Raw genomic sequence first — 24938 nt, forward strand, 5'->3', positions numbered from 1 at the left:
GTGACAAGTTGCTGCTGTGTTTTACTCTGCTGGGCGTGACGGTGAAGAAGGAGCAGATTCGCGCAGAGGAAGTGTGCCGGACCTGCCGAAGCTGCCATAAAGAGCTAATTGCCGATAGTAAATCAATTAGCACGTCACGGACTAATCAAAATACCTACAGGTTATGGACCCATAAATTACCGCTTGTAAACTTGTCACTAGAGGCTGCTGGAATGCTTTGAAGTTGCGTTCGGATGGCAGTGGAGTTGGCGAAAGCGGAGGTCTGTGTCTAAGGCAAGCAAGCAGGCTGAAAGACGCTGTGCTGAATGCAGAAGTGCTGAGAACAGCGGAAATCGTTTCTCCACGCAGCAGGAGCCGGAAGAGCTGGTGTTTTTGTGAGTACAGCTTGGGGCACCTGGGGGAAACGGGAGACCATGGCAGAAGGCCACGATTCCTATTCCGTACCTTTCGAAAAATTGGACGGAAAGAATTGGCAAGAATATAGCAGGAGGCTGAAGGCATGGCTGGTGGCGAAGGGTCTGTGGGAGGCCGTGCAGGGACCGCCACTTCCTACACCAGGGGCTGGAGCTACAGCAGCTGAGATAGCAGACGCCCGAAATTCCCAGAGGAGGAACCAGAGGGCCCTGGGAGCGATCGTGCTTAGCCTGGATGGTTCGCAGCTACCTTTGGTTGAGGGCCTGGAAAATGCTTGTGAGGCTTATCAGGCGTTGGAACGGGTGCATCACAGAACCACGGCTGGGGCAAAGATCCACACCACCAGACGCTTGTTTGAGATGAAGTTACGTCCTGGGGATAGTATCAGGAAGCATGTAACTGATATGCTGGCCGTGTTTAACCAGCTGAGACTGTTGGGTGTCGATTTTCCAGAGGAGCAGAAAGTGTACATTTTGCTCAGTTCTCTGGACAAGAGTTATGACAATCTGTGTCTAACTCTGGAGTCTCAGGATCCGCAACAGCTGACGCTGCATTACGTGGCGGGACGCTTGCAGGACGAAGAAGAGAAACGCAAGAAAGAGGGCAGAGCTGGCACAGGGAGCTCGGGGTGCAGAGGCGGAGCCAAGCCCGCGGAATGCACGGTACAGGCGTTTTCCGTTCGTCGGTGTTACATTTGTAATTCAACAGACCATCTGCGTCGAAATTGCCCCCACCGGAGCAGAGAGGCAAGGCAGGATGTTTTCAAGGACAACTCTCATGGGAATCAGTCGGGTTTCCATGGCAACAAGTCTGGGAAAACAGCCAGGCGTGGGACTGAGGCTAGTGTACGTGCCAGGTGCCAGGAAGAGACGTATGAGGTCACGGCTAGTCTGGCGTTGTTTGAAAACAGCTGTGAGAAAGGCTCAAAGTTTCGTTTCGTTATAGACTCTGCAGCTAATCGCAACTTGATTCCAGAGACCCCTGCTGTCGAGATGTGGAATTGCAAGGCAATTCCGGCCGGGAAAACTGTGCTGTTTGCAAATGGACAGAAAAAATGTATAACTAACGTTGTAAATCTGCATTTTCGTATTTTACAGGAAACGCTGGAGTGTTGTACCGTTCCTGGGATGAACCACTGTCTTTTATCTGTGCCGTATCTACTGAAATTGGGATTTACGGTTTGTTTTCAGGGTGATGTGTGCACAATCTCCAAAGGAGGGAGGATGCTTGCCAAGGTTAAAAAGGGGCAGAATGATCTTTTCATTCTGGAAACGTCTCTGGAGGGTGAGGGGAAGGTTGAGAAAGCACAAGCACTGCGTGCTACAATTCCCAATCATGATGCATGTGTACACGCTTGGCATGCTAGGACAGCTCATGGCTCTGTAGAAGAACTACAGACGCTACCCGAGGTCGCTAATGGTTGCCACATTGTAGAATGTGGATGTGCGATGGATTGTGAAGCATGCAGACATGCAAAGGTAAAAGGGTGCAGTTACCCAAAAGTGGATAGGGTAACCGAAAAACCTTTTGAGCTAGTTCACATAGATCTGTTTGGTCCTATAAAAGAACCAAGTCTGGGAGGGTCAAGGTTTCTGCTCTCGATGCAGGATAATTTTACGCAGAATTCCTGGACCCATGGTCTCAAATCCAGGGATGATGCAGCACAGCTGATCAAAAGGTGGATTGATGAGGTGGAACAAAGGTTTGCCACCAAAGTGCAAGCTGTCACAAGTGACAGAGGTGCTCAATTTACAGGTTCTGCTTTGCAGAAGTTCTTTCGCAAGAAAGGGATACGTCACACAGTGACTTCACCCAATCAGAGGGGGGAGGCAGAGCTCCGATGTGAGGCTCTGGTCCAGACTGCAAAGGTGTTGCTGAAGGAGTCTGGGTTGCCACCAAAGTTTTGGCTGGAGGCAATCAGGTATGTGAGCTTCACCTGGAATCGGACCTACAATTCAGTGGTAGGTGACACACCGTTTGGGCTGTTGCATGGCAGGAAACCCCAGATTCATTTTTTGCGCAAGTTTGGGTCGGAAGCATCTGTGCCAGTGGCTAAAGTTTTGCAGGGGCCAGATGGATCCAAGTTCCGGAAAATGATCTTCTGTGGGTATGAGCCAGCAGCGAATGCATGGAGGTTCGCGTTTCCATCAGGTGATCAGAGTAAACTGCTGATCAGCAAACACGCTGAGTTCTATGAGCAGGATGAAAAGTCAAAGGCTGCTGTCAAGCGTGATGTTCTCTCAGAGTGTCTCTCTGATTCAGAACAGGAAGGTTCTGAGGGGGAGGAAGAAGAGGCTGAGTCTGCTGATGACGATCAGGTCACTGACCAAGGTCTGGAGCAGGGTGGAGCATCTCCACAAGTTGTTAAAAGGGAGGCCAAGAGTGAGCCCAGTTCTCCTGTGAGTATAATGGAGAGGATTCGAAAACGCTTTAAGTCAGAGGGGGAGTCCCATGATGCTGAGGACACAGTTCCTGGTGGCAGTGAGTCAGAGGTAACATCTGAGTTTGTGCCCAGGCGATCCAGTCGCACAACGAAGGGTGTTCCACCGGAAAGATACCAAGCCACAGGTGCGTTGGTAAGTTTCGCACAGTGTGAACCTGAGAGTTACGTGGATGTTCCACAGGTATTGTCAGAATGTGTGGCAGAGGGGGTATGGGAGTTGGAACTTAAGAGGTTAAGTTGTTCCCATGATGCCTCAGCATTCTGACGTCAGGAATGGAAGCTGGGAGGAGCTTACCTGTCTGTTCCTCTCTAATCGTTGAGAGAGAGAGGGTGTTTGCCATGTCTGCGAGAAGTCCTGGAAATATCTGAGAAAATGATGCAATAAAAGAGCTGTAAATGGACATTACTATGCTCTGTGTGTTTGTGGGAAACTGAGTGACAAGTTGCTGCTGTGTTTTACTCTGCTGGGCGTGACGGTGAAGAAGGAGCAGATTCGCGCAGAGGAAGTGTGCCGGACCTGCCGAAGCTGCCATAAAGAGCTAATTGCCGATAGTAAATCAATTAGCACGTCACGGACTAATCAAAATACCTACAGAAACTAGAAGAATCAGTCCCAGAATGTAATTGTGCTAGTAACTGGGTCAGTGAGAATTGGTAAATAAACCTGTCAGTGTCATCTAATGGCAAAGCCAGATTGATACAAGGCTTACTTTAAGATATTATTTACTAGAGGCTGAAACCTAACACATGTTTATCATATTTGAGCTGAGCTTGAAAAAGTGAAATACAGAGAAGTGCCTCTGAGCATGCACAGAATGCCTTTGTTTCCCTACTTCAGGTGCGGGGAATGTTTGTCTTTTCAGAGGTTGCTGCAAGCACAGCCAATGGCTAGGGATGGTGGGAACAACATCTGGAGGGTCAACAATTCCCCACACCTGCCATACTTTGTCATGGTAGCTTTCTACATTTGTTGTTACTGTGTAGACCAATCAAACATTCAGGACCCTCATGCACTGCCTGGTAAGCCTCTGTCAGGAGTTATGCCTTTGCCAGTTGCTGTGAGAATTAAATGCACCTGCGATTCTACATCCAGCCCATACATTTAAAGCACATGGCTTCCCCTCAAAGAATCCTGGGAATTGCAGTTTGTTAAGGGTGCTGGGAATTGTAGTGTGGTGAGGTGTAAACCATAGTTTCCAGGATTCTTTGGGGGAACCATGTGCTTTAAATGTATGGCGTGCATGTAGACAGTTGTGAGATGTGGGACTAGGATCGCTGTCTTTGAGGACAGATGTTTTGTTGAAATAAGTAAATGTTAAGTATTATACAGTAAGTGCTTATAAAGCATGTTGCAGAGAGTACATCAGTCATCTTTGCAACATTGCTGCAAGGTGAGTCAGTTTTATTGGCATAGACTGCGTATTGTTGGGATACTGCCAGGGAGATAAGGTCCATCATGGCCCCCAAGCCGGCTGCCGGACGATCCATCGATCTCCCGTAGTCAGGCAGTATGAGCAATTAGTGACATGAGTTTCCTGAAATATCTTGCCTCATTCCAGAGCTCATGCACACTCTTTATCAGCAGATAATGCACAGCCAAAAGTTGCACTCAGGAGAGCATTATTTACAAGCTTTATTCAGCGTTGATCAGAACAAAGAAAGACATGACTGTCTGCGTCAGTGTCTCCGACAGAGAGAGAAAAACGAAAGCAATAGAAACATAAACATCCTGTGAACAGGACATGCGCAGACTCTCTGACTCACAAAGCCTGCTCCCTTTTAAGGTGGAACGGAAATATCCTAACACGTATACCAAAATGGGACAGTGGGTTTTGGCTCCACAATACAGTGGTACCTTGGGTTACATATGCTTCAGGTTACATACACTTCAGGTTACAGACTCCGCTAACCCAGAAATAGTGTTTCAGGTTAAGAACTTTGCTTCAGGATAAGAACAGAAATCGTGCTCTGGCGGCGCGGCAGCAGCAGGAGGCCCCATTAGCTAAAGTGGTGCTTCAGTTTACAAACAGGTTAAGAACGGACCTCTGGAATGAATTAAGTACTTAACCCGAGGTACCACTGTATGATTCAGAATGTAAAACAAGTACAGCATATCTTTTGAATTGGGCCAAAGCCATTAAAGAAGAGATCACCACCCCAGAAATATTTCATAACACATATGTGTTGATCTCCATGCTGTCCCCATTTAGTATGTTAGGAATTTGAGTACATGATTTTAAAGCAAGACAGACTGAGAACATTTTATTTATTTTCTGTTCATAAATGTCTCCAGCACTTAAACATTATTTTATTCTTAATCAAAAGGCTTCAGATAATAACCTCCACATCCAAGGTTTAAAATTTACAATATTGGTCATATTTTAGCTTTGCACCCAGTTTAGTTCCTGCTAAGCACTCTTCAAATTTTGCATCCATTTCCCGGCTCTGAGCCTCAGTGAACAAAGTCTTCCAATCACCCACAGCACCTATTAAGAAACAATGAAAAATGAATCTCACTCTTTATGCCTTCCTATATAGAGGTTAACAGATCAGATTTATGATTTTGAATGTTGAAGCAGATGGCTGTATTGCCATACTTCTCATTCTGCAACCCTATGCACCCTTTCTTGGGAGTAACCAAGGAAAGGAATTACTAGCATGCATCAGAATGGGCTGTTTGGAGATGTGAAGAGTGAGTGACAGAAACATTTGAGGGGTATATGTGTGCCTGTGCGTGCAGTTGCAAGGTTTTCTTTTTAAATATTTCTGTTTCTTTTAACATCAGCAGCAGCAGCAGCAGCAGCATTATTGAAACACAGCTTTTCCTCCCAAGAGAAGCCTAAGAGATTTTTGAGAATTAAAAGAAGCGAGCGCACACACGCACACACACCATGAAATATATTATCTTACAATGATGGCAGACATGTTTTTAAGGCATGGTTTTTAAAATATCATTCTTACTTCCTTGTAATGCACTGGCTACTCTTTTAGTAGCTATATAAGAGAATTTAACATAATTATAATTTCAGTATATGGTAAACCTGTAGAACTCTCAAATCATCTCGCCTGCTGCGGATGTCTCTTGTCTTTGCAGCAGGTGAAAAAAACTATTTTTTTTTTGAGGAGGGAGGGGGAGTTTGACACCAGTCAAGAAAAATGCAAACACGAGAAAGAGTAGAGAAGCTTGCTTTGATCTGTGGAAATATTCTGTTGTCTGAAACCATTGAAAAAGATAAACAAAACGGGAAGCTTATCCCTGTCAAAATGGTTCTGGTTAAAGAAACGTGATGTGGTAGTATTGTAAATAATAGTGTTGTTTAAATTACACATATAGTATAAAGTAATTTATACTGTGGCTAATTGGTTTACACTTAGAGCACTTAGGCATTATTCCTTTCCCAACCTACTTGCAAATAAGCCCCACTGAATTCCAACTATTCGACTGTGCAGTCCTATGCTTGTCCACTTAGAAACTTTCAAATTCAATAGGACCACCAACTCCCAGATCACTTAGACCACTATTCAGAGTTTAACTGTCTTGTTTGATTATTGACATAATAAAACATGAGCTGCCCTGGGCTCCTGGTTTTTATGCCTCTTACTCTACATTAGGCTTCCTCAACCTCGGCCCTCTGGATGTTTTTGGCCTACAACTCCCATGATCCCTAGCTAGCAGGACCAGTGGTCAGGGATGATGGGAACTGTAGTCTCAAAACATCTGGCGGGCGAAGTTTGAGGAAGTCTGCTCTACATAGTTGGATATAATTGGTAGGAGAGAATGCAGAAAACTGTGATGTCACAGCACAAGTAGCTTCCACTTTTGCAGACTAATTTGCCTATTTAAAGTATGACATGTGTAAACTATTGTGGACCATAAGACGTCCTTGTTCTAATGATAGCAAGAAAATGAGAATGGTCTTACAGAGGCTTTATAAGGGTTCTTAGTTCTTTTGAACTTTGGTTCTATATGTGGGATGGGAGAGAGAAAGAAGGAAATGGGTCAAAACTATTTTCAAGGCATTGACCTAGGTTTGGTTTTTTCCATAAATGGCACCACTAGAGGGTGCTTGTGTTACTGGAAGAAACAGAATTCATTGCAAACTAGTGGCATACTAGTCTCGTACACCCCAGGTTCTCGTACACCCCAGGTAGTGTGGTTGCTGACCTTGAGCCAGACATCCTGGAGAGTGAAGTCAAATGGGCCTTAGAAAGCACTGCAAATAACAAGGCCAGTGGAAGTGATGGTATTCCAGCTGAACTGTTTAAAATTTTAAACGATGATGCTGTTAAGGTGCTACACTCAATATGCCAGCAAGTTTGGAAAACTCAGCAGTGGCCAGAGGATTGGAGAAGATCAGTCTACATCCCAATCCCAAAGAAAGGCAGTGCCAAAGAATGCTCCAACTACCGCACAATTGCACTCATTTCACACGCTAGCAAGGTTATGCTTAAAATTCTACAAGGAAGGCTCAAGCAGTATGTGGACCGAGAACTCCCAGAAGTGCAAGCTGGATTTAGGAGAGGCAGAGGAACCAGAGACCAAATTGCAAACATGCGCTGGATTATGGAGAAAGCTAGAGAGTTCCAGAAAGACATCTACTTCTGCTTCATTGACTATGCAAAAGCCTTTGACTGTGTTGACCACAGCAAACTATGGCAAGTTCTTAAAGAAATGGGAGTGCCTGATCACCTCATCTGTCTCCTGAGAAATCTCTATGTGGGACAAGAAGCTACAGTTAGAACTGGATATGGAACAACTGATTGGTTCCAAATTGGGAAAGGAGTACGGCAAGGCTGTATATTGTCTCCCTGCTTATTTAACTTATATGCAGAATTCATCATGCGAAAGGCTGGGCTGGATGAATCCCAAGCCGGAATTAAGATCAACAACCTCAGATATCAACAACCTCAGATATGCAGATGACACAACCTTGATGGCAGAAAGTGAAGAGGAATTAAAGAACCTTTTAATGAGGGTGAAAGAGGAGAGCGCAAAATATGGTCTGAAGCTCAACATCAAAAAAACGAAGATCATGGCCACTGGGCCCATCACCTCCTGGCAAATAGAAGGGGAAGAAATGGAGGCAGTGAGAGATTTTACCTTCTTGGGCTCCATGATCAGTGTAGATGGTGACAGCAGTCACGAAATTAAAAGACGCCTGATCCTTGGGAGAAAGGCGATGGCAAACCTAGACAACATCTTAAAAAGCAGAGACATCACCTTGCCAACAAAGGTCCGTATAGTAAAAGCCATGGTTTTCCCAGTAGTGATGTATGGAAGTGAGAGCTGGACCATAAAGAAGGCTGATCACTGAAGAATTGATGCTTTTGAATTATGGTGCTGGAGGAGACTCTTGAGAGTCCCATGGACTGCAAGAAGATCAAACCTCTCCATTCTGAAGGAAATCAGCCCTGAGCGCTCACTGGAAGGACAGATCGTGAAGCTGAGGCTCCAATACTTTGGCCACCTCATGAGAAGAGAAGACTCCCTGGAAAAGACCCTGATGTTGGGAAAGATGGAGGGCACAAGGAGAAGGGGACGACAGAGAATGAGATGGTTGGATGGTGTTCTTGAAGCTACCAGCATGAGTTTGATCAAACTGCGGGAGGCAGTGGAGGACAGAAGTGCCTGGCGTGCTCTAGTCCATGGGGTCACGAAGAGTCGGACACGACTAAATGACTAAACAACAACAACAGTGGCATAAAGTCAATATTGCAGTACCTTTCCTGAAAAGGACAGGAGCAAACCGACCATGTGTTTCTTCAGATTTACTGCTCATTGCTTGGAAGGTAGAGTTCTCTGCAACAGATTTAATCATTTCATCAGACAGAGGTAGTTCATAAAAGTCAGCTATTCGCTTCACTCCTTCGTGAAGATTCTGGAAAATAACAATAAAGTTAGTTATGACTTCATAAATATAATTGCTACTAAGGTAGATTTCTAAGTTAGAATCAGCCCTAAGATTCAAGAATGGGGCAGGCTAAACATCTGAATAAATATATTCATAAATGTAAGGTATGTGCTTTGCTTCCCTAAAAAGGTGCATCTGATATTAGCAAAATAAGTGCAGCGTGAAAGGAAGCACAGAAACATTGTCTCAGCAAAGGCACATCATTTACAACTTTCTATTTACAGATAGGTAGCCGTGTTGGTCTGCCATAGTCAAAATTAAAAAATTCCTTCCAGTAGCACCTTAAAGACCAACTAAGTTAGTTCTTGGTATGAGCTTTCGTGTGCATGCACACTTCTTCAGATACCCAAGTGTGCATGCACACGAAAGCTCATACCAAGTACTAACTTAGTTGGTCTTTAAGGTGCTACTGGAAGGAACTTTCTATTTGTTTCTGTAACTTATATTCCTTGAAAAGCAGCATGATGAGAAAGAACTTCCAAACCTCAGTAAAAAATGAATGCATTTTAAAGAATTATTAACTACAGGTTTATTAAGGAAAAGAAAACTAAAGGCAATGAGGAGGGAGGGAAAGGGAGCAGAAACAGAAAAGCAAAACAATGCCTCTCCCTATACCAATTCAACAACCATCAATATACCTGTCTTAATTTCCACATACAGCTAGATTAGGCCATCTAAGAAAATGAAGGCACAAAGAAACATTATCTCAGTTTCAAAGAATGCTCACTTCCTTCAGCTCTTCAAATGTGATGATCATGACATTTTCGTCATCCATATGTTTGTCCCAAGCAAGAGCATGGTCAAAGTAGGATTTCCAACAAACTGAAATGAAATGCAAACAGCATATTTCAAATCCCGGGTGTGGGGTGGGGTATACAAAATAATATCAGTTGCTGGCAAAAGCTGCACATATCCTACAATGAGAATACAACACTTCGTTCATTCTGTTTAACCCAACACTGATAAAAACCAGCCATTTTTATGACATGCAAAATCTGTACACAAATCATCAGGTGTTGAAAAGATGCCTAAATTCATATCACCCATCAATGATGAGTCTGGCTATCCACCACTATCTGAAGGACATCTACTGATGATGCAAGTCTGAGTAAAAGAAATATCAACTGTGGGCTTTTCCCTGCAATCAAGAGTCCTGGTGATCTGAAACTTGTTTGCCTTTCATCTGAACAGAAGCTCTACACAAATACTTTGAGGGAAGTTTCAGAAATACAGAATGTGAGAACTTTTAACCTACCTTCACCGCTCATGAACATTTGAAAAAATTCATCCCAAGAGCTGACATCTGGAAGAACAGGGTTTTTGTTGTAAAAATGGTAATAGGATACAGCGGCATCTTTGGGGTTTCGAAATACTACCAACATCTATTTAAAAAGAAAGAAAGAGAGATTAGATTTTGTTGGAACCTCCCCTGTGCAAACATCTCTAACCTTCTGGAGCTGACACATCAAGGAGGCCATTGGCCCCTACCTAAGGCAGAGCTTTTAAGCTCCGTGCCTTGCTCTGGAAGGGAGCCTCTCCCACAGGCTCTATGTGGCTCCCACAATTTCTCCCAGGAGCCTCCCATAGCCCATATGCGAGACCTTCCCAGAGCCCAATAAGAAAGGCTGAGAGTTTAGAATCTATTTCTGTGGCAGGAAAAGTGCTTTAGAGCTCTTTGCCTTGTGTGAGTTTACCGGTAATTTGTGTCATTGCATGCTGGCCAGGCACCATACAAGAAAAGCTGTTATTGCGCAAGTTAAACGCAGACAAGTTGCAAGTCAACAGTATTTATATAGAGGAAACCTGCAACTTGAGCTCATTTAGCTTTATGCAAGTGGGAAAATAATTTTTAAAAATATTAAAAGGGGGCGCAGGGTTCTGGGGGAAATGACTTCGGCAGTCCCAACTACCATTGAACCCAATGTGTTTTGAGTATATGCAATTTTGGCATTAGGTGCGATCCCCAGAACAAAGGTTGTGGACATAGTGAACTGAAAGTAACATATCAGTGCAAACTGAAATGGAAATGTTGAAAAAGCTGGTGTCTTAAAATGTTCTCTGTTCTTGCCCATCTCGCTTAAACTGGTTGTGGGGAGAGACTTGTGTTTCTGGGACATAACAGACTGCCACAACAAAAGGCAGGAAGTTTAGCAAAAGTAGATAACGCTTCCAATAACATTTTGCCTTGGAGAGACTTGGGGGATGGCTTTTGCTTCATAGTTCCCTCTTTGGAATTTCCCCCAAGTAAAACTGAGTATCTATTCTGAGGAAGAAGATGGAGGAAAGGAGATTTTCTGCATTATCCTGTGGCTTGGCTCATCAGACCCGCATGTGAAGAGAACAGTTTCAAAGGTCCCTTACCTCACACAGAGATTACAGATAAAGGAGCACCTTTGCCTCCAGCTATGCAAAGAATGCAGTGGGTCCAGATTTAGTTGTACCCAGGTCCCATTGAAATCAATGGGTTTAGTCATGAGTAACTAAGCCAAAGCAGGAGAGAGCAATCCAAACCAGCCAGGAGATCCGCGCAGAGGAGCAACTCTGCTCAGTCCTCACACAAATCCTCAACCCAGTCTGAGGGAGGGTTGGAATGCTCTGTTAGCCTGGATTTAGGCCAACTGATGTAGAATTTGCTTTGACAATATGACAAGAGCTGTCAAATTAAGATACCTATATTAAGTACTCAGTATTGTGATTAAATGCTGTTAGAGTATTAGGCAATCATAATAGTAGTGAAGCTAGTCACTTACCTTCACCTTATTCTCAAAAAAAGATTTGGGAATATTATCATAATGAAAATGTGTAGAAAAAATACGTGGAGAAGGCTGCTTGTCCATGTCCTAGAATAAGAATTAGAGGAATGTTAACTTTGTTGTTGTTTCAGGATCTAGAGGGGTTGTTTTCCCCCTTCTTTTTATTGAGCTTTATAATGGGGGGGGGGGCTTTGATTTACATACTGACAGAAGAAGAATAACAAACTATACAAAGAGGTTTGGAGTACATGACCATTTGGGTCTCTTCAAGTTGTACAATTCTTTGATTCTAGGTATTCACTTCTCTCCCTCCCCCCTTTACCCTACCTTAACTTTTGTGGGCAGTCCAAATTCAAGCATTTGTAGGTTTTCTAGTGGTGGTAAGTCCTTGTAACTTGGGATTGCGGCTACCATGTCATTTACCATTTGGAGCACCCAGTTAGTACCTGCAACATAAAAGCAAATGAGACATATATGAATCACAAGAGCATAAGCTGCACAACCAAATGCACAGTCATGTTCATATATGGCAGTTGGCTTAAATCGTAGGTCTTCAACCAGTAGGTTGGGACCTGCAGGTGGGTCACAAGGTGACACCAGGTAAGTCACGACAAAGCTGTCGCCATCATGCAAGCTGTAAACAAACTGTAAAGGGTCAAATAAAAAAATTCCTTCCAGTAGCACCTTGGTCTGACTATGGCAGACCAACACGGCTACCTATCTGTAACTGTAAAGGGTCAAGACTTTGAAAGTGAAGGGAAACAATTCTTTTGGAATGAAAGCTTCATTGTGGGAGACTCCAAGGAGCTTCTTCATGTTTCATCCAACAAAGGGGCAACAAAGAGCACTTGTCATTTACATTAGATTCTAAGGGTGAGGAACCTTTTCCATGTATCCTGTTTGTTTTCAGGAAGGTTGACATTAGGCGGGAACTAGAGTCACAGAGGAGTGAATTAAAATGGCAGAGAAGGTGGCACAAGGTGGAAGAAAGTGAACAAAGTACAAAAGAATGTGAGAGGGAGACAGAAAGACAATACCAGCAGATAAAAGGAAGTAAAAGAAGGTGAAAAGGGGGCACAGGTATTTGAGAAAGCAAGAGCTGCTTCTCCAACAAAGGGCCAACAAAGAAAACCCTCACCAATACTTCAGTTGCCCCTTCAAAAGTGACCCCCCTGATTAAAAAAGGAACAACACAGGTTTGATTGCTCTAACTGCAACAGAAGGTACTTCCACATGACAGCTTATTCATTGTGGACGCAGGTGCTCATGCATGTAGGTTTTCAACGGCTTCCAAAATCCCCATAACCATTTCTGATAAGCACAATAAAACATGGAAATGATAAATCCAGATTAAATGGCTGCTACCTTGGCTGGCCCTGGAGACTGCAGTCTTTTATTCCCTCTTCTTATGTGAGAGAGCTTCCTCCCCACTTGGCCCCAGCCCAGCCCAGCCTTGCCACAGCATCCTCCCCACCTGCTGTTGGTAACATGCTGCCTGGCTTTGGAAGAGACTATCCTTTCAATTTCAGAGGCCTCACCAGTTAAATAGAGGATGGGTTGTAGCCAAGGACTTATGAGGCACACATCTCCTCTCCACATAAAAGAGGGCCTTGAGTCGCTGCTCCTGGCTGTTGTGGGGTGTTCAGCCACTGAGGAAAGAAGGAATCCAGGCACCCCAAGATGTATTCACCTGGGACCCATTTCAGTTCATTTTGGGTATCAAATAAACATTGGTTTCCTTGTTCAAACTTTAATAGAAGGCACTTCCACATGACAGCTTATTATACACTGTGGAGTTAGCTGCTCAGGTTTGCAGGTTTTGCATTCAAAACCCCCATTTACCATTTATGAAAAGCTCAACAAAACAGGGAAACCGTAAATCCAGATTACATGGGGGAAATAAACATACGAATCATATGTGGTCAGATATCAAGTGGTAACCAAATCCATTCCCCTTTAATTCCATTAAAAGCTGGATACTCACCGCATTTTGGATAAGCAACAATAAGCCTATCGTCCTTCCTAGCTTCCATGGCTTCCAATGCTTCAAAGGTCTCAGGACTACAAAGTTTTGGATACAGCACTCCTCTGTAAGTAAACAGCAGCTCCTCATTCTCCTCCACTTTAAGCATAGCATAAAGATTCTCTATTATTTTCACAAGACTTGTCTTTTTCTGGGCCATCTTGTTGATCTGCCTCAGTCTTGTCACAACCCCTTTTAAAAGGCAGATTTGCTTCTGCGTGACCAGAAGTTGTATAATAAAAGTATATAGCAGAAGAGGAAGAAATTCTGAATCACAAACACTCGCACGCTATGCTCTCATTGACCTCTGAGAGTTTGCAAACTTCATTCTCATTTGCCGCTGACTTGGAACAGCCCCATTTTCTGGATATGTAAATTACACAATATTTGAGGACTGGGCAGGGTGCTTTCTCAGAGGAAAAATCACTTGACATTGCAACACCAGGGGCTCTGTAGGGGAAGAAAAGCAGACTGAAACCATTCTGACAGGTTAAGTAGCTAATGGTATTAGAGTGCATCCTTTTTTTCTTTTAGGATTCTTTGGGAACCCTGTGACACAAACTTTCACCATAAACATGGTGAAAAACACAAAGCAAAATGCATTCTTTCATGGCTCAGTCCTAGGCACATAAACTTGGAAACTAAACTTGGACAAGTCAGAGAACTTAAATTCTTATTTGTAAAAATATGTTTGCCAGTTCTGCAGCCACTTTCCCACTTTCAAAGTGATGGAACTAAAAAGGCCCAGATTTGAGGGGCATTCAGGGAGAGGAGGGAGAGAAAGCTGCATTTGTGCTTATGCGAGTTCTTCTGTGGGTGCAATTATTTGGTCTGAAGCAGCTTGCTAAGGGTTGATAGTTTGTTTCCAATTGCAATCAGACCCAGTTGTTTCCCCCTTTCTCTTTTTTGCCAAAGAGGGTAAATTAGATGTGGCTGTTTTATTTTTCTTTCTAGATAGGATAAAACTAAATGTTTGTTCAGACATTTGGGATTTCTTAATACAAAATATCGAAACCCCTGTCTCTCAGAACTTTGGTAGGAAAAGTCCATCTTTCACAATTAAAACATTAACCATGCTCCCTACATATATATGACTCCCAGAAGTAAGCCCTACTGTGCTCAATGTGACTTACTCCCAGGTAAAGGAGTGCCTGAGAGTAAGACATATACACTAAGTATGACCTACCGGTACTTATGGGTTGCCATGTACATTTACAAACTTTTATTACGGTAACAAGTCTGCATACTTTGCAGTGTTAAATAGTATTTGCAAAAGGAGAAGTCTGAAGGTAACTATATATCAAACTTGCGAGGGAGTAGCAGCATCCAGTCGCTTAAAAAAACATGTTTGCTTTACAGCTGAAGTTCTCAGCATATCAAAAAGCTTTAATATAACAGGATTACCAAATAGCATGTCACTAAGATTTTCTCAAGGAAACCAAACCTCCTCTACGTTCTGCATTTTCATTCATCAGGTTAATCTTTCAAAGGTTTTGTTAAGTCCCCTTTTGGGACAAAGGAGTTGTGAAAGGGGGTGTTAGGTGGCCTATTCCAGCTAAACTTTAACCCATTCCCAACAGGGCAGTTGGTGGTCAACGTCCCAGTGGGAAGTGGATTGCTATATTTTAATATTGTGATTTTATACATGTATCTTTCTTACCTCTAAGACACCTTGTAAGGACTTGTATTCTGAAAGGTTGGGTCTGAATGATGTTTGTCCCATATTCTTAAATTAATACATTCTGGTTTGCAAATCAAATTGGTTGTATCTCATTGGCAACATGCTGAGAACACCAAAATATGATGTTGCTGCTCCCTCCCCCCCCCCCCACATAGCCATTGAAGTTATCGTTTTGTCTTCCAAGCAAAAGCTGAAAACTAGTTAATGATTACTTATACCTAAAGGCCATGTCATAGAGCAAAATTATTCCGTAGCCATTTTCTACTCACCGTTATTACATTTGTAACCTGGCAGAAGCATTTCTCAGACAACCCAGCTGATTTCCTCTTCATACATATTCTTCATAATACAGTAGTAGTAGTAGTAGTAGTAATAATAATAATTATTATTATTATTATTATTAATACCCTGCCCATTTGGCTGGGTTTTCCCAGACACCTGGGTGGCTCGCAATAGAATATTAAAAACACAATTAAAAACACACGTTATCTGGTGAGACATTCTGCTATGCTAGTCAATATGTCAGACTGGCCTGCATATAACTGTAACTCTTCTCATGCTTTTATATCTGAAGAGTCTACACACAATAAATTCAATGTCGCACTCTTTAGATTGTTCCATCAGCACAAGCATTTCAGTTTGCCAGACAGAACAATCCCTCCTCTCCTTCACCTGATTCTCTCCCCCCCCCCCACAAATTTTGGAAAGGGCATGGGGGTGCGCGGGGGAAGGAGAGAGAGGAAAGCCTTGCTTTGCAGGCAGAAGTCATTGCACACAGCTTCCACTGGTGGGATTTTTTAGGTGAATATCATCCAACAAAGGAAACTGGTTCCATCCTTCTGTTTTGTTTTTTTTAAATGATATTTATTGAGAATTTTAAGATTACAAAGAAAAAAGAAGGAAAGAACAAGAGAAAGAGAAAAAGAAAGAAAGAAAAGTAAATAAAAGTAACAATTAAACAATACAAATCAATAAAAACCAAAGTCAAAAAGAAAAAACAAAACACACAATACATCAAAATCAAAAAGCAAAAATAAACAAAAAATTTAAAAACAGATCCAATATTCCCAGATCCTTAACTGTCATTACCTTATTTCATCGACCTCCTCACACCTCCCTTTTTTGTATTCTAGTTGTTAATTATCTCAGCAAATCCTTTCCATCTTTCACAATATTCTGTCATTAAATTACCTTAATCTATTTTAACCTTATCTTACCATAAAAAACCCTAAAACTTAAAACATAAATCTTATTTATACCAAATTCTCTTAACCTTAACATATTCTTACATAATTCTTTTTAACATTTCTGCTAAAGCCAAATAATTTCATTCCAACATTTTTCTAATACTCATTAATTTTACGATACTTTTCTAAATGAATTTTTAAAACTTTCTTCCAGTCTTCATCCATCGTCTCTTCTTCCTGGTCTCGGGTTTTGTCAGTCCTTTCTATCCCATCCATCTAGTCCATCAACCTGGTGATCTCCTGTCCGAAGCTCTTAACTCTTTTCCATGTCCCTTCCGCAGGTCTTCTTCATATTTATACCTGTACTTTACTTTGTCTTCTGCTCCTTTCACTCCATCCTTCTGGCCTGGTCTTGTCACCACCCAGCTTGGTCGCTAGCAGAGCCCCCACCCCCCAGTTGTTTTTATAACTGCGCCTCAAAAGGGGTTCCGGTTCAGAGGCATCGGGGGGGGGGGGCATACCAGACTGAATCATTCGTCATCCAACATTATCTGACTCACTTTCATAAAGTGTTATTTTGCAACGGTTATGATAATGTCTTAATTTTATTATGTTGCTTTGAATGCATGCTTTATAACTTGACTTTCCTCTGCAATGTTTTATTTTGCATTGCACCTGTGATTCTACACCCAGCCCATACATTTAAAGCACATGGTTTCCCCTCAAAGAATCCTGGGAATTGCAGTTTGTTAAGGGTGCTGGGAAATGTAGTGTGGTGAGGTGTAAACCATAGTTTCCAGGATTCTTTGAGGGAGCCATGTGCTTTAAATGTATGGTGTGCATGTAGACAGTTTTGAGCTGTGGGACTAGGATCGCTGTCTTTGAGGACAGATGTTTTGTTGAAATTAGTAAATGTTAAGTATTATAGGTGCTTATAAAGCATGTTGCAGAGAGTACGTCCGTCATCTTTGCAACATTGCTGCAAAGTGAGTCAGTGTTATTGGCATAGACTGTGTATACCAAAATGGGATGGGGAGGGGAGTTGGCTCCATAATATGATTGAGAAGGAACAACAAGTAAAGCATATCTTCTGAAGTAGGACATAACCATTAAAGAAGAGATCACCGCCCCAGAAATATTTCATAGCAGATCTTCCCATTTAGTATGTTAAGAATTTGATTACATGATTTTAAAGCAAAAAAGACTATAAGTAAACAGAAGCTCCTCATTCTCCTCTACTTGAATCGTAGCTAAAAGATTCTCTAATTTTTCCACAAGTCTTGACTTTTTCTTGGCCATCTTGTTGGCTGCCTCAGTCTTGTCACAACCCCTTTTAAAAGGCAGATTTGCTTCTGTGTGACCAGAAGTTGCACAAGGTATATAGCAGAAGATGAAGCAATTCTGAATCACAAACACTCGCACGCTATGCTCTCATTTACCTCTGAGAGTTTGCAAACCCTGTTCTCATTTGCCTCTGACTTGGAAAAGCTCCATTTTCTGGAAATGTAAATTACCGTATTTTTCGCCCCATAGGACGCCCTCCGGAGGGCTCCCCGTGCTTCGGGCGAGTGTCTGCAAGCCTTGCGCGCCCGGCAGGAGGTCCCACCAAGCGCGCGAGGCTTGGGGCGGCAGCCTGTCGCCTGAAGCACAGGGAGCCCTCCGGAGGGTGCCCGTGCTTCGGGCAGGTGAGCGCAAGGCTTGGGGCGGCAGCCAGGGCGGGGGAAATATTTTTTTTTATTCATTCCCCCCCCCCAAACGAGGTGCGTCCTATGGGCCAGTGCGCCCTATAGGACGAAAAATACGGTACATAATATTTGCGGGGCTCAGCAGGGCGCTTTCTATGGGGGGAAATCGCCCCAAATATATTTCATAGCAGGTCTTCATGCTCTTCCCATTTAGTATGTTAAGGATTTGATTACAATATTTTTAAAGCAAAAAAGACTGAGAGCATGTTTAAAAAATTTCTGTGCATAGATGTATCTAGCACTTAAACATCATTTTATTCTTAATCGAAAGGCTTCAGATATTAACCTCCAAATCCAAAGGTTTAAAATTTACAATATTGGTCATATTTTAGCTTTGCACCCAGTTTAGTTCCTGCTAAGCACTCTTCAAATTTTGCATCCATTTCCTGGCTCTGAGCCTCAGTGAACAAAGTCTTCCAGTCGCCCACAGCACCTATAAAGAAACAATGAAAAATGAATCTCACTACAGTGATACCTCGGGTTGCATACGCTTCAGGTTACAGACTCCACTAACCTAGAAATAGTACCTCGGGTTAAGAACTTTGCTCCAGGATGAGAACAGAAATTGTGCTCCGGTGGCGAGGCGGCAGCGGAAGGCCCCATTAGCTAAAGTGGTGCTTCAGGATAAGAACAGTTTTAGGTTAAGAACAGACCTCCGGAACGAATTAAGTACTTAACCCGAGGTACCACTGTATATATTTCTTCCTATATAGAGGTTCACAGATCAGATTTATGGTTTTGGAATGTTAAAGCAGAAGGGTGTACTGTCATGCTTCTCATCCTGCAACCCTATGCACCCTTTCTTGGGAGTAAGCAAGGAAGAGCATTACAGTACTAGCATGCATCAGAATGGGCTGTTTGGGATGTGAAGAGTGAGTGGAGAGAAACATTTGAGGGGCATATGTGTGCATGTGCGTGCAGTTGCAAGGTTTCCTTTTTCAAATATTTCTGTTTCTTTTAACATCATCATCATCATTATTACAGTCGTACCTCGGTTCTCAAACACCCCAGAACATGTATGTTTTAGCTCCTGGACGATCGAAAACCGCAAGTTAGTGCTCCAGTTTTCGAACATTCTTTGGGAAGCCAAACGTCCAACAGGACTTCCGCAGCTTCTGATTGGCTGCAGGATTTTCTGATTGGCTGCAGGATCTTCTGATTGGCTGCAGGATCTTCCTGCAGCCAAATAGAAGCTGTGCTTTGGAAGTCGGATGTTTCGGAAGTCGAACAGACTTCCAGAATGGATTCTGTTTGACTTTTGAGATACAGCTGTATTATTATTAAACAAACACAGCTTTCCTCCCAAGAGAAGCCTAAGGGATTTTCGAGAATTAAAAGAAGCACGCACACGCACACACACACACACACACACACACACACACACAAACATCATAAAATATATTATCTTAGCATGATGGCTGAAATGTTAAAAGGCAAAATTTTAAAAATATCATTCTAACTTCCTTGTAATGCACTGGCTACTCTTCTAGTAGCTATATAAGAGAATTTAACATAATTATAATTTCAGTATATTGTAAACTTGTAGAACTCTCAAACCGTCTAACCTGCTGCAGATGTCTCTTATCTTTGCAGCAGGTAAAAAAAATATATTCTTTTTTTTGAGGGGGGGGAGTTTGACACCAATCAAGAAGAATGCAAACACGAGAAAGAGTAGAGAAGCTTGCCTTGATCTGTGGAAATATTCTGTTGTCTGAAACCATTGAAAAAGATAAACAAAACGGGAAGCTTATCCCTGTCAAAATGGTTCTGGTTAAAGAAACGTGATGTGGTAGTATTGTAAATATTACTGTTATTTAAATTACACAGTGAAGTAATTTATTTGTTGTTGTTGTTGTTTAGTCGTTTAGTCGTGTCCGACTCTTCATGACCCCATGGACCAGAGCACGCCAGGCACTTCTGTCTTCCACTGCCTCCCCCAGTTTGGTCAAACTCTTGTTAGTAGTTTCGAGAACACTATCTAACCATCTCGTCCTCTGTCGTCCCCTTCTCCTTGTGCCCTCCATCTTTCCCAACATCAGGGTCTTTTCCAGGGAGTCTTCTCTTAGCATGAGGTGGCCAAAGTATTGGAGTAATTTATACTGTGGCTAATTGGTTTACAGTTAGAGCACTTAGGCATTATTTCTATCCCAACCTACTTGCAAATAAGCCCCACTGAATTCCAGCTATCCCACTGTGCAGTCCTATGCTTGTCCACTTAGAACCTTTCAAGTTCAATAGGACCACCAACTCCCAAATCACCTAGACCACTATTCAGAGTTTTAACTGTCTTGTTTGATTATTGACATAATAAAACATGAGTTGCCCTGGGCTCATGGTTTTTATGCCTCTTACTCTACATAGCTGGATATCATTGGTAGGAGAGAATGCAGAAAACTGTGATGTCACAGCACAAGTAACTTCTAGTTTTGCAGATTAATTTGGACTATTGAAAATATGACATGTGCAAACTCTTCTGGACCAGAAAACTTCTTTGTTCTAATTATAGGAGAATGGTGTTACAGAGGCTTTTTAGGGGTTCTTAGTGTTTTTGAACTTTGGTTCTATATGTGGGATGGGAGTGAGGAAGAGGGAAATGGATCAAAACTATTTTCAAGATATTGACAAAATGTAATGTTTAGTTGTCCAACCCATAAATGGCACCCCTAGAGGGCGCTGTGTTACTGGAAGAAAGAGAATTCAGTGTAAACTAGTGGCATAAAAGCAATATTACCTTTCCTGAAAATGACAGGAGCAAGTATACCGTGTGTTTCATCAGATTTACTCTGCATTGCTTGGAAGGTAGAGTTCTCTGCAACAGACTTAATCATTTCATCAGACAGAGGTAGTTCATAAAAGTCAGCTATTCGCTTCACTCCTTCGTGAAGATTCTGGAAAATAACAATAAAGTTAGTTATGACTTCATAAATATATTTGGTAGTAAGGTAGATTTCTAAGTTAGAATCAGCCCTAAGATTCAAGAATGGGGCAGGCTAAACATCTGAATAAATATATTCATAAATGTAAGGTATGTGCTTTAGCTATTCTAAAAAGGAGCATTTGATATTAGCAAAATAAGTGCAGCATGAAAAGTACAGAAACATTGTCTCAGCAAAGGCACATCATTTACAACTTTCTATTTGCTTCTGTAACTTATATTTGAAAAGCATTTTTCCCCAGATTTCTGCTACCCATTTCCCCCCCCATTTCCAGCATGTCATGTTTAATCATCTACAGTATATTCCTTTTAACTCAGAAATGTTTGAGATGATTAAAAGTTTGGAACACTACTTCTGATAAACTTAGTTAGCCTGTGAACGAGCACACCCAGAAAGATTACATCACAATACTTAATCAGACTGGCATATTGGTGTGCTTAGTATTTAATGAACTGCGGAACTGTAATTTTTCTTTTATTTGAAATATCCAAACCTACTTAACAAACAAAAACCAAATGCGCATGCACACACGCGTGCACGCATGCACACACTACTCATGCTCTTAAGAAAAACAGTTGCTGCAGAAGCAAAGTCAAAATATAACACTGGCAGAAACACAGCAGAAAGTACTTGGCAGCATAATGAGAAAGAACTTCCAAACCTCAGACAAAAGGGGGCTTGCCCCATTTGATCCCCCTCTCAAGGGGGGAGGAGGACACAGAGGACCAGGCCTTTGGTGAAGACCAGAGAAGTGGCAAGTTTATTATGCCCTTGATTGTTCCAATGAATTATGATAAAAGGGGGTGGTGTAATAAAAGCAATAGTACTATATAACCAGGAATAACGGCTAAACGTTTATCTAACATTCTTTTCTTATTTGAAACTGGGAAGTGCAAAATAATAACATATAGATGGATTCTCAGATTGCAGCATCCCTTCCCCCGCCCAGCATCACAATTTAGTTTTTTAAAACCTTCTTTTGGAGCCAGCAGAAAGTTTTTCAGCCTAAATCTGGCATGGGACATTGGAGAGGTTGCAGCTGGGGAGACACACACACACACACACACACACACAGAGAGAGAGAGAGAGAGAGAGAGAGAGAGAGAGAGAGAGAGAGAGAGAGGCACCTAAAACACAATCTGATCTGTATTTAGGCTTCCATTTAATTTAGATTACCACCCCCCAAAAAAAAAAATATCGATGAGGACCTCATTCCATAACAAGAAGGAGGAAAAATGAGTGCATTTCTATTAATTATTAACTACAGGTTTATTAAGGAAAAGAAAGCTAAAGGTAATGAGGAGGGAGGGAAAGGGGGCAGAAACAGAAAAGCAAAACAATGCCTCTCCCTTTACCAATTCAACAACCATCAATACACCTGTCTTAATTTCCACATACAGCTAGATTAGGCCATCTAAGAAAATGAAGGCACAAAGAAACATTATCTCAATTTCAAAGAATGCTCACTTCCTTCAGCTCTTCAAATGTGATGATCATGACATTTTCGTCATCCATATGTTTGTCCCAAGCAAGAGCATGGTCAAAGTAGGATTTCCAACAAACTGAAATGAAATGCAAACAGCATATTTCAAATCCCGGGTGTGGGGTGGGGTATACAAAATAATATCAGTTGCTGGCAAAAGCTGCACATATCCTACAATGAGGATACAACACTTCGTTCATTCTGTTTAACCCAACACTGATAAAAACCAGCCATTTTTATGACATGCAAAATCTGTACACAAATCATCAGGTGTTGAAAAGATGCCTAAATTCATATCACCCATCAGTGATGAGTCTGGCTATCCACCACTATCTGAAGGACAGCTACTAATGATGCAAGTCTGAGTAAAAGAAATATCAACTGTGGGCTTTTCCCTGCAATCAAAAGTCCTGGTGATCTGAAACTTGTTTGCCTTTCATTGGAACAGAAGCTCTACACAAATACTTTGAGGGAAGTTTCAGAAATACAGAAAGTGAGAACTTCTAACCTACCTTCGCCGCTCATGAACATTTGAAAAAAATCATCCCAAGAGCTGACATCTGGAAGAACAGGGTTTTTGTTGTAAAAATGGTAATAGGATACAGCGGCATCTTTGGGGTTTCGAAATACTACCAACATCTATTTAAAAAGAAAGAAAGAGATATTAGGTTTTGTTGGAACCTCCCCTGTGCAAACATCTCTAACCTTCTGGAGCTGACACATCAAGGAGGCCAGTGGCCCCTACCTAAGGCAGAGCTTTTAAGCTCCGTGCCTTGCTCTGGAAGGGAGCCTCTCCCACAGGCTCTATGCTTTGCAGCTCTTTGCCTTGTGTGAGTTTACCGGTAATTTGTGTCATTGCATGCTGGCCAGGCACCATACAAGAAGAGCTGTTATTGCACAAGTTAAATGCAGACAGGTTGCAAGTCAACAGTATTTATATAGAGGAAGCCTGCAAGTTATGCTCATTTAGCTTTACTGTACTTTTAATCTCTTGTTGGAAGCCACCCAGAGTGGCTGGGGAAACCCAGCCATTTGGGCGGTATATAAGTAATAAATTATTATTATTATTATTATTATTATTATTATTATGGAATTGGCAAAGTATTTTATTAAATTAAAAGTGGGCGCAGGGCTCTGGGGAAAATGGCTTTGGCAGTCCCAACCAAAAATGGAACCCAATGTGTTTTGAGTATATGCAATTTTGGCATTAGGCGTGATCCCCAGAACATAGGTTGTGGACATAGTGTACTGAAAGTAACATATCAGTGCAAACTGAAATGGAAATGCTGAAAAAGCTGGTGTCTTAAAATGTTCTCTGTTCTTGCCCATCTCGCTTAAACTGGTTGTGGGGAGAGACTTGTGTTTCTGGGGCATAACAGACTGCCACAACAAAAGGCAGGAAGTTTAGCAGAGTAGATATCGCTTCCAATAACGCTTTGCCTTGGAGAGACTTGGGGGATGGCTTTTGCTTTATAGTTCCCTCTTTGGAATTTCCCCCAGGTAAACCTGAGTATCTAATACTGAGGAAGAAGACGGAGGAAGGAGACTGTCTACATTATTCTATGGTTTGGCTCATGAAACAGAACAGGCATGGGCAAACTCAGCCCTCCAGATGTTTTGGTACTACAACTCCCAACATCCATAGCTAACAGGACTAGTCATCGGGGATGAAGGGAACTGTAGTCTCAAAACATATGGAAGGAAGAGTTTGCCTATGCCTGAAACAGAACTGTGACAGACCCGCATGTGAAGAGAACAGTTTCAAAGGTCCCTTACCTCACACAGAGATTACAGATAAAGGAGCAACTTTGCCTCCAGCTATGCAAAGAATGCAGTGGGTCCAGATTTAGTTGTACCTAGGTCCCATTGAAATCAGTGGGTTTAGTCATGAGTAACTAAGCCAAAGCAGGAGAGAGCAATCCAAACCAGCCAGGAGATCCGCGCAGAGGAACAACTCTGCTCAGTCCTCACACAAATCCTCAACCCAGTCCGAGGGAGGGTTGGAATGCTCTGTTAGCCTGGATTTAGGCCAACTGATGTAGAATTTGCTTTGACAATATGACAAGAGCTGTCAAATTAAGATAGCTATATTAAGTACTCAGTATTGTGATTAAATGCTGTTAGAGTCATAATAGCATTTAATAGTAATAGCAATCATAATAGTAGTGAAGCTAGTCACTTACCTTCACCTTATTCTCAAAAAAAGATTTGGGAATATTATCATAATGAAAATGTGTAGAAAAAATACGTGGAGAAGGCTGCTTGTCCATGTCCTAGAATAAGAATTAGAGGAATGTTAACTTTGTTGTTGTTTCAGGATCTAGAGGGGTTGTTTTTCCCCTTCTTTTTATTGAGCTTTAT

The 24938-nt window shown here is 42.1% G+C and overlaps 1 protein-coding gene across 1 annotated transcript in view; it reads right to left on the reverse strand.

The window, feature by feature from the left end:
• Window positions 1-24938, reverse strand: part of LOC310702453 (uncharacterized protein) — a gene marked incomplete at its 5' end in the record, with an annotated part of 57960 nt that overhangs the window by 23930 nt on the left and 9092 nt on the right. Inside the window, 13 exons of the mRNA XM_083493933.1 lie at window positions 5214-5343; window positions 8580-8736; window positions 9497-9591; window positions 10025-10151; window positions 11520-11609; window positions 11850-11968; window positions 13507-13834; window positions 17653-17765; window positions 18499-18591; window positions 20890-21046; window positions 22562-22656; window positions 23090-23216; window positions 24761-24850. Coding sequence (XP_083350059.1) covers window positions 5214-5343; window positions 8580-8736; window positions 9497-9591; window positions 10025-10151; window positions 11520-11609; window positions 11850-11968; window positions 13507-13834; window positions 17653-17765; window positions 18499-18591; window positions 20890-21046; window positions 22562-22656; window positions 23090-23216; window positions 24761-24850 — 1721 coding nt within the window. The remainder of the gene's footprint in view (window positions 1-5213; window positions 5344-8579; window positions 8737-9496; window positions 9592-10024; window positions 10152-11519; window positions 11610-11849; window positions 11969-13506; window positions 13835-17652; window positions 17766-18498; window positions 18592-20889; window positions 21047-22561; window positions 22657-23089; window positions 23217-24760; window positions 24851-24938) is intronic.

The sequence above is a fragment of the Podarcis liolepis genome, assembly GCF_965112155.1.
Source record: "Podarcis liolepis genome assembly, chromosome: 3".
Lineage (NCBI taxonomy): Eukaryota > Metazoa > Chordata > Lepidosauria > Squamata > Lacertidae > Podarcis > Podarcis liolepis.